General features: G+C 46.4%; 2 protein-coding genes across 2 annotated transcripts; one reads left to right on the forward strand and one right to left on the reverse strand.

The window, feature by feature from the left end:
• The first annotated feature begins 144 nt into the window (after positions 1 to 144).
• LOC137898217 (formylglycine-generating enzyme-like) lies at positions 145 to 4,204 on the forward strand. Its single transcript, XM_068742227.1, has 9 exons — positions 145 to 338; positions 746 to 919; positions 1,021 to 1,095; positions 1,682 to 1,764; positions 2,211 to 2,333; positions 2,419 to 2,533; positions 2,698 to 2,811; positions 2,893 to 2,952; positions 3,599 to 4,204. Exons 1-9 carry the CDS (start codon positions 153 to 155, stop codon positions 3,695 to 3,697), a joined length of 1,029 nt encoding a protein of 342 aa, XP_068598328.1. The 5' UTR covers positions 145 to 152; the 3' UTR covers positions 3,698 to 4,204.
• A 1,094-nt stretch (positions 4,205 to 5,298) lies between these two features.
• On the reverse strand, positions 5,299 to 6,825 carry LOC137898214 (leucine-rich repeat neuronal protein 1-like). The gene has a single exon (XM_068742225.1). The coding sequence runs from the start codon at positions 6,823 to 6,825 to the stop codon at positions 5,299 to 5,301; it is 1,527 nt and encodes a 508-aa protein (XP_068598326.1).
• Positions 6,826 to 15,805: the final 8,980 nt, after the last annotated feature.

A 15,805-nucleotide genomic window follows, 5' to 3' on the forward strand; every position in this document is an offset into this window, starting at 1 on the left:
AAGCGTGGAGGGAAAGGGTTAACCGACCAGCTGACCGCCCACGTGACTTTGCGGAAGTGAGCGCGTCGACAACATGACGTTCTGAGACGTGTCCTGCAGCAATGCTGCGCGGATGTGCTTCGTTCGTTTTCTTTTGTTGTGTAACTAACGCGATGTGCGTTCGGGATTCGTGCGGGGCTGAGGCGGGACCCGACGGCCCGCAGGGAGCGGCGAGCTGCGGCTGCGGGAGCCCGAAGCGAGCCGCTGCTCTGGAGCCCCCGGAGGGCTGGACGGCCGCAGCGCAGCCGGCCGAGAGGCCCCCGGGGGCCCCGGGACACGAGAGGGAAGCGCTGCGCCAGGTAGGAAGACGGGATCCGGTCCTGAGACCGGATCCAGTTCAGAGGCTGCTGACTGTTATCGATCACATGAGCCTGATTTAGAATAACCTTTTATAGGTGTAACTCAAAAAGCAATCTGAAAGCGCAATAAATAAATAACCCGGTCGTGTATTTAAAAGTTCCTGGATCCAGATGTTGATCCGGATCATCGTCAAAAGGTTCTAAATTGTTCTTGGTATCTTAACACACCAACCATGAAAAGTAAAACTGAATCGGATTATTTTTTTTACTCATTTTTGAATCCATAAATGGAGTTTTCAATGTTAAAATTCAAAAAAATACATTCCTGACCTCATTCTGGATCAGAACCAGAAGACATCGTGCGTGATAGTTCACATCCTGCTAACAGAACCTCATTGTCCATGCAGATGGTGCTGATCTCTGGAGGAGAGTTCCTCATGGGAACAGATAGCCCAGGTATCCCAGCAGACGGCGAGGGCCCCCAGAGGCTGGTGCAAGTGGACTCATTCTACATGGACATCAAGGAAGTCACCAACCAGCAGTTCCAGAGCTTCGCTAACGTCTCAGGGTACATTACCGAGGTGTGGCTCCGTGCCGGAGGTTATCTGAACGTCGTGTTCGTTGCGTATCTTCTTTGCTCACAGGTTGTTGTTGTTGTTGTTTTCTCCCCTCCTGGTCTTAGGCGGAGAAATTTGGGGATTCGTTTGTATTTGAAGAACTATTGAGCCAGAGTGTCAAAGCCCAAATCACCCAAGCAGTAAGTCAGACATTTCAGAAGTTGCTCTACCTTTGCAGCTCGTTGTTTGGTGCCACACCTGTGTGAGGCATGGTCGGTGCCACGATCAGTCTCTGCCTTTTGGAGTCCTCTAGAAAGATTTCAGACGCATGGAGACCACGGAGACGGCATGGGAATTTAAAAAATGCATTTTTTTATAGTGTTGTCCTTTTGCCTTATGATAAAGTAGACATTAAAATAAAACGTCTTCAGGGTACGTGTGCACCAAGCCTTTTTCCAGAAATCTTCAAAGTACCAGTCGCACATATTTTTCGCTTCCACTGTTCACAGATTGCTTCTTAGAGCTCTGATCGCAGCAGGCCTCTCACAGACGAAAGCCAGACAGCCGGGAATTTACTGTTTCATCTCAGCTGTCATGTGCAGCCCAATCACGGCCGAGAAGGCGGCGTGCAGTCACCGTGGAAACGGCAATACTGGAAACATCCTTAACGTCTTTACATTGTTTTCACTGTAGGGGAACCAGAAGTGTGCATGTGATGACGATTGTAAAAGCACAGTATCAATTAGTGACCCCCCCCCCCCCTCCCACTGTCACTGTTTATGTCAGGTTGCTGCTGCCCCCTGGTGGCTGCCAGTCAAAGGAGCAAATTGGAGGCAGCCGTACGGTCCAGACTCCGACATCACAGAGAGGTATAAAAACTCTTCTTACTCCAAAATATGGCTTACTATTAAAGGGAAGTATATAAAGGATTTAGCACATCTTAAACTCGTGCTTTCCCTGTTAACCCAGAAGCTTTTATTTTGCATCTGAAATGAATCATCTACACAAGATTGTCTTGAAGTAATGTCCTCTCCACACTGGCCATGAAAGGGATTCCACGTCCGCTGGAGGAGAAGGGGCTCTAGATTCTAAAGTCACAGTCTGTAAAATCACATTCTCTGTGCAGAAGGCAAACAGAGCTGCAACCTCATGTTGTCGTTAACTTAGCTTAGAGAAGGGGCCAAACAAAAACCCCGGACTGTCTTCCAAACGATCAAAACCTAATTTTCTGGTTACGTCCTACAGCGAAAGCAACACGATCGGCCGAGTGCAGGCTCGGTAGTTAATTAAAGCCTTGTTGGGGGGTCTTTCGCAGGCTGGACCATCCAGTTGTTCATGTGTCCTGGGCAGATGCTGTCGCTTACTGCTCCTATTTCCATAAGAGACTTCCCACAGAGGCTGAGTGGGAGTATGCCTGCAGAGGCGGCCTTAAAGACAGGTCTGGTATTTCCTCTTTATGCGTCAGAGACCCTCATCTGGCGTATGCCGTGTTTGTTTCCTGACATACTTGCCCCTGCTTTTAGGCTTTACCCCTGGGGAAACAAGCTGAACCCTAACGGGCAACACTATGCCAACCTTTGGCAAGGGGATTTCCCCAAACATAACTCTGCAGAAGATGGCTACGTCACAACCTCGCCGGTAAGGCTCGGAGGGAAAGCTGGAGAGCTTATGCTGATACCAATGAGAGAAAGGCTTATTAAGCCAGTAAACACACACTGGTGCATCCAGCCAACGCGCTGCCACGCCCTCCACGCTGTCCAGCAGGGCATCCTAGTGGTCCTAATCCTACTCGCTCCTTACAGGCCAAGGCCTTTCCTGCCAACGGTTTCGGTCTGTTTGACATGGCGGGGAACGTGTGGGAGTGGACCTCAGATTGGTGGACTGTGCATCACACCACAGACGAGCAACAGAACCCAGTAAAATATTTATATTAGTCAGCGTTGAAGTTCCACAGGTTTGTTCCTTGCTTTGTCACCTGATCATTTTGTCTCGTTCAGATTGGCCCTCCATCAGGAACAGACAAGGTGAAGAAGGGCGGGTCATACATGTGCCACAAGGTAAAGGAGGCGATCGCCTCACTTCTGTGCTAATCAATGCTTTATTGATCCCTGCTGATCGTTGAGCATTCGAGTTAAATCTGACGCTTGACATTCTGTAGGCAGTGAGCAACAGCGAAAAGAAAACGTATTGCTAGCGGCGCAAATCTGTTTTATGGCAACTATTGAATCCAGACAATAGCTCTGACATCAGCATTCTACAATGAGCAGGGGGGGGGCAACTTATTACTCTTCAAGTGATTATTAGAAAGGGAAAATGCAGCCTTGAGTGAAGTTAAAGCTCTGCTGTGGCGAGTCTCTCACATTCTTGTTCGCTGGATGTTTTTGTTCTGGATTTAACAAACTTAAAGACGACAAGCGAACTTGTGCCAACCCATATGGTGCATTCACGCTTTCTGCAATGCCACTGGTGACCTTCTATTTTGCTTGACACCCACATTGGTTGCCATGGAAATGTAACTAATTGCATGCAAAAAAAAAAAGGTTTTGTTTTCATGTGAATAAACCATGTGAGGCGGGGCAGGACATCAATCAGGCGTGCACAAATCGACCGGGTGCAGGATGGGTGAACGCGTGGCCCAGCCGGGGTGTGGTCGCTCTGCAGGAGAGCGGAAAGGAGTTTCTAATGCTGAATATATTTCTCCAGTCCTATTGTTACAGATACAGATGTGCAGCCCGGAGCCAGAACACTCCAGACAGCTCTGCCTCTAATCTTGGTTTCCGCTGTGTGTCTCAGGATCAGTGATGCGATCTGCTTATCTTGAACACTCTTCTTCCAGATGCTTGTTAATCTCCGTGCAACTGATGAGCAATTTGAACAAGAGATATTGGAGATGTCTTGTTTTCCAGATTTATACATTTTTAAACTTCCACATTAATAATAATAATAAATAAATAAATAAATAAACAGCTGTAGAGGGTCAGGGTTCATTTTTCAAGTCATCGTGTCTGTTTGTTTGCCCTGAAATGGCTATTTTTAGTGTACTCATTTTAAATGTCACAGAAATCTTTGTAAACAGATATTTTTTGTGGAGCTGAGATCCAGATGAAGAGTTCAAATGCTTGCTTTAAAAATATTGTAAAATGGTTGTTGGGATAGGCTCCAGCTGGGCCCGGTAACGGAAGAGGCGGTCCGGAGGATGAATGAATGCATTTGAGAACACTGACAAATCTGACATTTGGGAATACAAAATATTGCTGTTGTTTTTTCTCTCTTATTTTTCTAAGCAGCTGTAATAAAATAAAATGCACAAGTGGCTTTTATCTCTCTTCATGTGATTCAAAGGGATAAACTGAAGTCTTTAGTTGATGCTAAACATTAGCGACTAACTACCTTTGCTATTAGTAAGTTTAATTAGTGACCTCAATGAGCAAAAAGAAACATGTTTTAGTTGCAGTGTGCACTAGGGGGCAGCACATGTCAAAGTATTTGTGTGTCTCTTTCCTGTGTGTATGTATGTGCTTGCATATTAAGCTGACACAGCTCTGTATGATTGGTTCTGGGTGTTGTGATGGAGTAACGCTGACTCGGTACATTTTGGACGGAGATGGACTTAAGACATGCAATTTAAAATCCATATGAAACCACGTGTTCCCAGGAAGTGAGCGTGCCTGTCGAGATGCCACGATAGCTCTAGGATTACAATAGGGTAAAGAAAATGTCTGCAAAAGAACCCAAAAACTTTATTTCACCTACATCAGCATACATATTTCATGTGGAAATAAGCTAAACAAATAACAAAATAAAGGATTGAACACACAAAGGATCAATATGTTTCCAGTCCAACTTGGTAAAAAATAAATCTAGTGTTTTAACAAGCATTTGTATTCCTAGTGTTAATTTCATATCAAGTGGCAAACAAATTCTATGTCATACAAATTAAATAATAAAGTTCAAAGGTATAGTTGATACAACGTTACTGCACAATTGCTAATATTCAGTAGACGGTTGAATAATTCTACACTCGGCTGTCAGTTTAAACCTGGAGTTTATACTCCGTTTTCTAACGGTGCACAACAGTTGACCTGTTTTACAAAAGAGAGGAGAAACACTGATTTCGAATGCAAGAAGATCGTCGGCCGCTGCTGCTGCTTTTACCAACCCAAAGGATAATGAGCCAAAAATATGCCACAATGAGGAGAGCAGAGTAACTAAGACGACAAGAAGGCAAAACGCAGCTGCTATCCTGGAGAGTTCAAATCAATTACAAGAGAGAAGAAAACGAAGGCGATGCGCGATACTAATAGAAATCCTGCCTCTGGTTAGCGACGCTCAGAATACAAAACACATTTGAATTCTGCGCTAAAATGGCAAAACATCCTGCTTTTGTTCTGCCGGAGCGGTGCTCACCACACGTAATAACTACGCGTGGTGTCGACGGGAGAGGGTTTTCCCTCTGTGCTGCCATCTTTGTCCTTCTCGCCCTCCGCCTCCCACAAGTTGATGAGCGGAGGGTACAGCTCGTTCAGGGGGATGGAGGAAGTCTTCAGCATATAGTTCTTCAGCGAGTGATGGTAGTTCTTTCTCTTCCATCTGCGAGCCAAGCAGACACCCACAGTGGCGAGACTGAGGAAGGCCAACATGGTCGCCATGACAGCCAGCACAGCCACACTCGGATGCTGGTCGGACAGGTCCAGGGCAAAGGTGGCGCCACGCGTTGTCACGTTAACACAAGACTTATGCGTCTGCAGGTGGACGTTGGAGACCGTGAGGCATATCTCGTATTCGGTGGCCGGTTGAAGGTGCGTGAGGTTGTACTCGTGGACGTCTACAGGGACGCGAGCCGTGTAGGTGATGTGCGGATTATCGATCTTCATGGTGGCCGAGGCCCACTTCAGGTTGGAAGACATGACGTTCGAATTGATCTTCCAGGAGACGAGGATCGAGCGTGACTCCGTCTGCTTGACAGAGATTTTCATCACCTGGGTGCTGTCGAGGAGGGTTCCATTTACGCGGACGGTGGCAACCCACGTGTCGGCGCCTTCGGTGTTCTGGGCCACACAAGTGTAATGGCCAGAATCCCTCACCTGAACACGAGACAGGCGCAGGGTTCCTTCTCTGCTCAGGTGGTACCGCTCAGACACCGTGTCGAGGGTGATTTTGGTCCCTAGAGGAGTCACCCAGTAGATCTCAGGCTCCGGCTCGGCCATGGCCCTGCAGTCAAGACTGACACTCGTGTCCAGCTCCAGGTCCAAGTGATTGGGAAAGGTGTTGTGGCATATGAGGGGGAGGCATTGCTCTGGAGCCTCCAGCAGCCCCAGCCCTCGAACACGCTGGCCTTTGAGTTCTGATGGTGACATGCACAGCATGGCCAGGGGCTCCATGAAGCGCACCGTGGTCCTGTTGGAACTCATCCACTGAATGACACAGTCGCAGCGCAGTGGGTTGCTGTGCAGACTGATCTCCCGCAGATTAGGCAGCACGTCCACAGTGTGCTGGTGAAGGGCAGTGAGGGCATTGTTGTTGAGCATCAAGCTCTCCAAGGAAGGCATGTCCCGAAAAGCCAACCTGTGGACGTAAGACAATTTCGGATTGTTGGTGACTTCCAGCTTCGTCAATTCTGGTAGGTTGTCCAGAGCATAGCGGTCAATCGACACCAACTCCATCATGCTGTTGACGCCCAGCTCCTTCAGGTGTAACATGTTCCGAAAATCCCCTTCCTGGATTTTGTGAACTGGATTTTTGTTTAAATCCAAAAATTTCAGATTGTGAACTTTTTGAAGGGACAGTTGAGGGATTTTCACCAATTTGTTATCATAGAAAGAAATGCTTTCAAGGTTATCCAAACCGACAAACGCATTTGCTGGAACATCAGTGAGATCCATGCCAGCCAAAACCAGACTTCTTAGTTTTCCAAGAGGCTTAAAGCTCATGTCTAGCAGGCCAAATACTGGGTTCTCGCCAATCATGAGGATCTCGAGGTTAGGTGTTTCTTCAAACCAGCGACTGTCTATGACACGGAGCCTGTTGGAGTTAAGGTGAAGGCGCAGCAAGCTGTGCAATCCTGCAAATGCACGAGGGGAGATGGAGCTTATCTGGTTGTGGTTGATGTAGAGTTCTTGGAGGTTTGACAGCTTTCCAAGGCAGTGGTCTGGCAGCTGGCTGATCTGGTTCTCCTCTAGATGCAGGGTGGTCAGCTGGTTCATGCCTGCGAGGCCAACGGCCTCCACGGTGCTGAAGTTGTTCTGGGATAGGTCCAACTCAGTCAGGTTGAATAGTGCCTCCAGTTCTCCACGGGTGTGAGCGATAGCATTGCTTTGGAGCAGTAACACCTGTGTGTCTGTGGAAAGGTTGGTCGGGATGTGTGCAAGCCTCAAGTCATTGCAGTCCACTGTGCTCGCCTCCCTGTAGGTGGACCGAGGTGTGAACCATGGGCGGATCTCACACACACACAAACGTGGACAATCTTTGCCACGTATGGGTGACAGACAGGTAAGAAGCAAAGCTACTCGCAGCCAGAACAGAAGAGACCAAGGTGAGCTGAGCGTCATGCTGTCTGCTCTCCCTGCTCACACGAGGCTTAAATTAGAGGCAGTGTTCCGGGGAAAGATCGGAGGGAAGATTCCCGAGCATCCTTCTGCTTTGCTCTTAGGTAGACGCTGTAGGCAGCTCCCCGAGAGGAGATCCCAGGCCTCAGAGGATCATCTGGTCACTTTGTCTTCAGAGTGTAGCTTTAAAAAGAAGTAAAAGCAGAAGAGGAGAAATGTTAAATTAAATTAAATGCATGTCCTTCCTCCCTTTTAACAAGCTCCTCCGCAGCCAGACACAATTTGGAAAGAACTCGAACATTCAGAAAAAGTCACTTCTGTATTTTTAAATAAAAGAGTAGCAGTTATTTTTGTGTGGGTATATAAAATAGCCATGATGACGGCGATATCGGCACTGCTTGCATGTTGTGTTGTGTTTGCCTTCTCAAAGATTACGACACGCCTTGATGATCTTCATCCCAGCTTGGCGTCAGTGATCCTCTTGAAGTGTGTGTGGTCGGTACCGCCGGCGGCTCCGGCTGTGAGCCCGTTACACAACGAGCTTAATGAAAAGTGAGCGTGGGCTCTCGACGGTTAATCACTCGCTGCTTATGATCAAAGCCGCCGGGAGGAAGTCATACATGTGTGACGCGGAATTTAAAGCTGGTGACTGATGTTTGGGCAACGTACTCAATTAAGTTTGCTCAGACTAAGATGAGAAGTATAAAATATGGTGGATTTTATCACTTAAAATTCACAAATTATCTAAGTCTAAGGAGTGTAACAAACAGCACAACACTGAAATCAACATATTGATGAAACGCATTAATATTCATCCCTACTCAATCACTTCCGCATCTGGCAAATGAATGAACAAGGCCATACGGCAGGTGACGAGGACCAATAAGGCAACATCACGAGATAATCATCTCAATCCATCAACCAATAATTGATTAGCCGCTGCGAGACAGCCAATTGAGTAAAGGGATATGAACCACTGAAACGGAGGGTGATTTAGGATTCAGGAATCCTTTGTAGGAATGTCAGACACAGACCTAATAAAGCCAAATGACATCAGCAGCTACAAATATGATAGAAGATGTATCCTATAATACATCTACGCATAATGTTGTGTTATCACTTTGATTTAGCAATCACTCGGAAACATGCTGATATTGGTACAGGAGGACTTGGTTCATAATCACTGCAGTAAACAAATATATTGTATATTTACAAGCCACCCAGTACACAAACAAATATTTATTACTGGCCACAGACCAGCTCAACTGAAAAGGTTTGCCGTTGCCACTCTCCCTATGCCAGTGCGAGTCGTAGGATGTTGTGTGTTGGTTTCTCTCAAAAGTTGCTGACAGGTTTTGATGACATTTTGTGTGTGGGTGGATCTTTGGGCCTGAGAAAAAGTTGTCTCTCTCTCAACGTTTTCTACTTCAACCTACTTCTACCAGCAGATCTCACCGTTTGAAACAACAGTGCATGAATTCATTCGGTTGTGTTTGCATGCATGTTTGTCGTTCGCTAGATGGAATCAAACAAAAGCTGAATGTCAGCTTTGAGACGTCAAAGCAAACCAGGATGGATGCCTGCATCCTGATAATCTAATCTGATCTGAAGTGACCAATTACACAAGAGGGATCATTTGAAAATGCATGCATACATATGGGTCTAGATAGAACGCACCTCACAGCACCACAGAATATAAATCCTGTTCACCATTCGTATTCAGCTCTCATATACAGATGGCTGGAAGGAGGCGCAAAAGTCCCTGAACATCTTGGCATAATCCATCTGACTGTCGGAACTGAAGCCTGCAGCAGGAGGGGTTTATTCTCTCTGCACACCCAATCCTCATGAGGTTTTAAATCTACTCACACGTTGAGGAATATACGTCGACAGTAGCTGCTATTTCCAGTGGGCTTTCCATAAACCTTTAAAACGAGGATCACTGTCGCTGAGGTTCAAAGCGAGACAGGAAGATGTGATTGTGGGACATGATTAGCTTTGTCTGCTTCATTAATGCTTTTATGAGACACGACAGCATCTGGACACGCCTGGGAGCAACGAAGATAATCAGAGTAACTGCAGGAACGCAGATGCAGGGGGACCGTATGAAATGTTTGTTCGGGTGTACCCCGCCTCCAGCGACACCCATGACCCGCAAGATGCATAAAGTGTCTGTAGACGAGACAACTGAGATCGTCTCGTCTACAAGAAAATGGATTCATTTATATTCATATTTGAGGTTTGACTAAATAGAACTATTTGTTTTTTACACTTTCCAATAGTGATATTACACTTCCTGTCTCACCGACATCATCCTTTTTTAATAGCAGGTTATTAAGCTTTGCCTTCAACTCCTGTGGCACGTTTCGCTGGGTGCAAAATGTAAGCCGTGTGTCTAAATCAGTTGCTGCACAACAGGCTCAGACATGCCGTCACCTTAGCAACGGCTATGCCAGCGGCGCGTCTGTTTAGCAACCAGACGAGGACACGTGAGAAAACAGCTACTAGTTTCAACACTTCTTTGAAAGAATATGCAGAAAGCGTCACCACCGGTACGGAAAGGTGGCAGAACCACGTGGCAAAAAGCTCACACTCATATCACGTGCACGTGATCAGATTCACCAGAGTTCAATAAACCACTTTCTCATATATCCAAATCTGTGCCGCAGTTTTTCAAGACCAATCCAGAATCTGAGTCCTGCTGCCTGATGTTTCCTCCGTGGCCTGAGAGACATCCTGTTCCTGCTCCATTAGTATGCAGGCGCCTCGCTTCACACCACACAGGGCTTGGGAGCAGCTGCTGATTGCAGCGGTGAAGAACTGAGGAGAAGAAGGATGCCTGTCCACTCAGGGAGAAGAGCGCAAGTAAAGGAGGCGAGGATTGAGAGCTCTGCTTCAATTAGAAGGTCCCGGGAGGAAGCTGCTGAACGGAAAACACAACAGGGCTGAAGAGAAAGTGAGGAAATCAAAAGACTTCGATGAAAGCATGCTGCAGACGTATGCACCGTTTACTCCAGATGCTGTTAAAATGTGCATGCCGTTATATTTAACTGGGTATGGTTGAAGGGTCGTCCAGGAAACTGGAGATGGAAGCAGAAGAAGGGAATTGATTTACTTGAAGTCGGTTAAACACATCCAGAACTTTGAGGAGAACCAAGTCGAGGAGACGAACGAGACTCCTTGTCAAACGGTTCAGAGAGCAGCTCGAACTGATCAAGCAGCAGGATCATTTTTATTGTCCTGTGGAACTGAGATAGATCTTCACATAGTTTATAGTTTCCTTTCCCATTCCTGCCCCATCGCTCCCCATGTTGTCACCGGAGCATCAATCACTCATCGCTGACAAAGCCAAAGTCTCCAATCAGGTCAACAAAGAGGAACCTGCATGAGTAAAACTGACTTTTCTTATTAAATTAATTACGGTGAATGGACCCCTACGTTATTTTTTATTTTAACAATACATTTACATTTACACAACTCCGAATACACTAAGTGCAACGCAGAGTCTAAGATGGAGGATTATTTCCTCTTGCATTGTGAGGCAGTGCACAAAGGAATAAGACAAAATTATTTTTCACTTGCAATGAGGAAAAAACAGGTGAGTCAGCAATAACATCACGCGACAAAACCTCTCAGTGACCGGCGTGTTTCCGTGTTAGCCTTCTCACAAGGTCAGAAGGTCAAGCTGCAGCACCTGTTGCAGAGTTAGGCCCTATGGTTCACAATAGACAGCCCAGGAGGAGTCTTTGTTCCGGGAGGTTCTCACGCTCCCCATTACCAGCTGAGGACACGCATCACTATGCATCGTCAAGATTGGGGGGGGTACCGTGGGCTCCTAAACTCTCCTGCATTGGCTCATCGGGTGACAATTGTCTAACTCCCAAGACAAAATCAATTACATTGAGAAGACCTGCAACAAATGGAAAATAAAATATGATCATCTTGTCCTGACGTGTGTATCGACCTGAACACCTTGATAATAATGATTCCTTTGTTGTGTTGGCCGCCCAGCAGCAGCGCTCACTAAAGATGCTTCCTCACCCGGCAGGCCGGCTCGGTGAAACAACAGGAAGCCTGCAGCTTGCACGGGCAAGTGATGCTGCAGTTTGTGGACGCCGCTATCACAGCGATCAAAGTGCAGCGAAATACAACAATATCGATCCCTCTGACAGCAATCTCTGGCTTTAATGGCATGAAACCGTGCATGAGGATAAATGCTGACATTTGCAGAGCGTATTATTCCTGTTTCATGGCTTCTAAACTCTTATCGCCTATCAGCTCACGTTGATCAATTATTGAGATGCGATAAGTGATCATAATAATCACACAGCGTGCACACGTATAGACTGCAGCGCACGATGCCCTTGAAAAGCCGACACAACTCTGAGCCAAAGCGCACATGGATTAACGCTGATCAATAGTCATCGATAAGTATAGACGCGTTTTCCGTTTTCTTTTTGTTAACGCTACGGAGGAACAATGCCTTTTGTTTCATCCTTGGAAGACATGAATAAACACGCACCCAGATAAACACACATCACTCTCACCCACGACGCGCTGCGTCCTCCGTGCGTCAGACTGCTGCAGGCTCCATGCACGGTCTGAGGACGCTCCAGGGGGGATGCGAGACGGGACGCGGTGCTGAAGAGAACCGCGTTCGGGAGAGGATCCGTTCAAAGCGCTGATATCTGCTCCGGACCTCGCAGGGTAAACCGCGAGCGCGCCGCGCACAGCCTCCACCGACGAGCAGCCGCGCCTGGCGCAGGGCAGCTGGACCGGAGCGCGTCAGCCAGTGGTGATCAGCCAGCCTCACCCCGCGGGGACGTCAGTCCCAACCCCGCAGGAGGAGCACGTGGTCTGTCGGCGCTTCACGGTGTCTGAATGTCCCTCTATTGCTGTTTCATTGTCACTATATTCTCTCAGCATTAAGTTCATTCACAGCCAATCAGGACAAGAGACAGAGGAGCACATAAAAAGAAAGCCCGCGCGATAGGAAAGTAATTACTTCATAATTAAAGCTCATAATAATCAGGAAACTCCTTTCACTGGAACGTCAAATCTCTGCGTCACACTCGAAAGCACACACTTCTCTCCTTTCAAACCTGCACTTGTTTGTATGCTCTCTCCTCCTCCTCCTCTTCCTCCTCCTCCTCCTCCTCTTCCTCCTCCTCCTCCTCCTCCTCCTCCTCCTTCTCCTCCTCCTCTCCAAGGGGAGCAGCGAATATGACAACGTTTCTTCACTTTGTGTCTGAGCTGCTGCTTTGGGAGCTGCTTCACTGCTTCTCATCTAAACTGCAGCTACAGAGAAGGGACGCGATCTCACCTTTGTTGAGACAAGAAAGCCCGGCTGTCATCTGCAGGGTTTGGCTGTTTATTCTGGAATCAAGCAATGCCAATCAAGTTGGCATTTATATTTTTATAATTTATATATTCCTGATTGAAAATCAACACGAGGTTGTCGTTCCATTTAGGATCAAAATTCTTGGTCGAATCATTTGTCTGTCTGTTGGCAGGATTATTTAAAAAAATAAAATACTTTGACAAAAGTAAAAGACACATAAGATCGACCACGCATCAAAGATCTGAATCCAAGTAACCAGAATATTTAAAGTTCTGAGGCTTACTTTAAATTCACTGCTGGGAGATAGCATGCTACTGAATTGATCTGCTTTCCCAGTTTGGTGTCAGATGTGACGTACCCTGAAAAATGAACTGAGAGGGATTGTGGAGTCTTGAATCTCACACTAATAATGAACCCAATGCGACTGTAGATTCTAGGTCAGGGCATCGTATAATGAGGAGCAATGACGGTGGAGAACAGTTTTTCTTTATATTTCAAGTTCAAAACCTTTTGAAATAGATCTTAAATTGGCTGCTTTCACATAAAATGGGCCTTTCAAAAGATGAAACAAAGAGACTGTAAATATTCCCTTTATGAAGAATCCCTTTTTCCTCTGAGCCTCTGGGTATGAATGGCTTCTCCCTCATCATCCTCAGAGTGAACGTCTGAGCTCCTCCTGTTTCTTTCTGCCTCTGAGATTAACATTAATGATTCAACTCTTTTACTGCCCAGTTGAAGCACAGGGGAAGCGCATGCCCAGCTCTGTCGAGAAAACAGAGGCCAACCATCAGCACCTCTGCAGCTCACAAACTATATCTCATTTGTTTGCTGTTTAATCTGAAGAAAAACATGTTAAAAAATGAATTAAATAAGCTGTAATGTGGAACCATTGACATTGTTCTCCCACCATTAAAGCCTTTAAGGCAAGTCAGCCATCACTTTGTGCGAGTTAGCCACCAGCAAATTGTAATTTCCCACCATTAACCTGCAGCGCTTGTGGTGTGGTTGCTATGGCAACATCTCCCTCCCAGGAAAGCGATGCCGCATATCCACCGGTTTATTAGATCTCTGATCACACAGCTCCCTCCACATGGCCATCTGGGAAAACCAGTCACACAGAATGCCTGCCCCCCGTTTTACCGTTCTCAAAACGCTTCCCATCATTTTGCTGCATTACACTCTGCTGAGGAGCGAAGTTTCCATTCCTCGTGCTAGAGTGCGCTTTCGATCAAAGACGTGTCAGATACTACGTACATAAAAAGGGAACGATGGGACGCAGGTTGGAAGAAAAGAAAGTGGATGCTGAGAAGTCACATAAATGGATTTCCATGAAATGTTAATGCCTCTGTTTTCTTCCTCTAAGCCAGAATAAATGTCACACTTTTAATTTGATTTTCTTAATTAAATCCAATTTTAACTTTAATGAATGCAGACACGTTGACTGTGTTCTGCTGCTGATGCAGTGTTTTTGTGCACGCAATGTCGTGATCAAAAAAGTTACCCTCTGCTATAGGAGGCACTGCAGATGCCCCCCCCCCCCCCCCCCCCACACACACACACACTGTGGAGATAACAATTCTATTTAAATGTGCTCCTTACTATCCCCCCACCATGTTTGCTACGGTTGAATTTGGGTTTAAGATGATCAATGGAACCAATAAGTCATCTGCTACAGACGGAAGCAAAATGACAATATAATAGAGAACAACGCAATCTAGAGCGAGTCTCAGAAAATGCCCTCTGTGATGAATCAGCACCTTCCAGCCTCAACTCAGTGAACATGATGAGCCCCGTGAGGTTCAAGTTATTGCATGGTGGTGCTATTTGATTGCAACAGAGTTTACAGGTGGTACTTTGTGTTGTTTCCCGTGTAGCCTTCACCTGGCTTTAGGAGATAGATCCATTTCACAGCCCCTTATTTGATCAAGTCTTGATCATGAATCATGAATAATGCATGCGGGGAAATTGCTAAATGGGGGCTGAGCATGAGTCCTTGGCATGTGTGAATTTCGCTGACTTTTTCACATCAGTGTGTCAGGTTTGTGTTTTTATGAAACACATTAACTCTGTAAATATAAAGTTCTGTTTACATCCAGCTGTGCTGCAAAGGGTCAAGGTGAGCATCGTGTGAAAAAGCTCTTCTAAATTGGTCTTAATAGGCACAGAGGCGATGAGGTCCGGAGTCCTGTTGCACATGTCCCTTTGCATTAGTGTCCACATTAGAGCCTGCCACTCCGCAGCCCATCGCTGAGCACAGCAATTTAGCCGAGGCTCTTCGGGACCGGCTTTCATTTGGGTCTCGCTCGGTTTGTTAAGGCTCAATCACAAATTAAAAGGCAACTAACAAATGTGTGCGAGTGACTTTGGGAGGTGGTTCTTCGCACTAATTTGCTTATTCAGAAAAAATTGACAAAGGTAGCTGATCTTAGCTTCCCAGTGTTCGGAAAAGTACAAATAGCAACTTGATAAGTTTAATTGATCAACTTTTCCCCCTTCCTTTCAGCTCATACAGACAAAATAACCAAAATCTTAACATGTGTGACATCAGCAGCTTTTACATCATTGATGTCTAATAAAGGATGAGGAGAACTGCAAATGTTTTCACTTTTCCTCGCGTCGCATTTCAGACGCAGCTGGAATGAACTCATAATTAAATCAGACTGTTTTTGAATGTATTAAATTATGCACCCGTGCAGTGCAGAGCTCAGAGTTAGAGAAGACGGAGCACGGTGAAGACGTGGCGTTGTCGTGTGACTAATGTTGCTGCTAATGCTAGCCGCTTTCAAACAAGCGTTGCCAAGCAACAACTTCCCGTCTCTGTGGCTCCTTTGGTTTGTTCACACCGCCACCTCTACGTGTGCACAGTGCACTAGTGACATGCGTAAGGCAACAGCCAGCATGAATATCTTCCCAGTTGAGTGGACATGTCCCGCGTTTTGTCCTCAGATAATGGACTAGCTGTCGGTTCTACATGTTTAAATCACCCGTAGGTTCCACATCTGCAGCTCGTTGGCATTCGTGCTC

Source organism: Brachionichthys hirsutus, chromosome 8 (genome assembly GCF_040956055.1).
Source record: "Brachionichthys hirsutus isolate HB-005 chromosome 8, CSIRO-AGI_Bhir_v1, whole genome shotgun sequence".
NCBI lineage: Eukaryota > Metazoa > Chordata > Actinopteri > Lophiiformes > Brachionichthyidae > Brachionichthys > Brachionichthys hirsutus.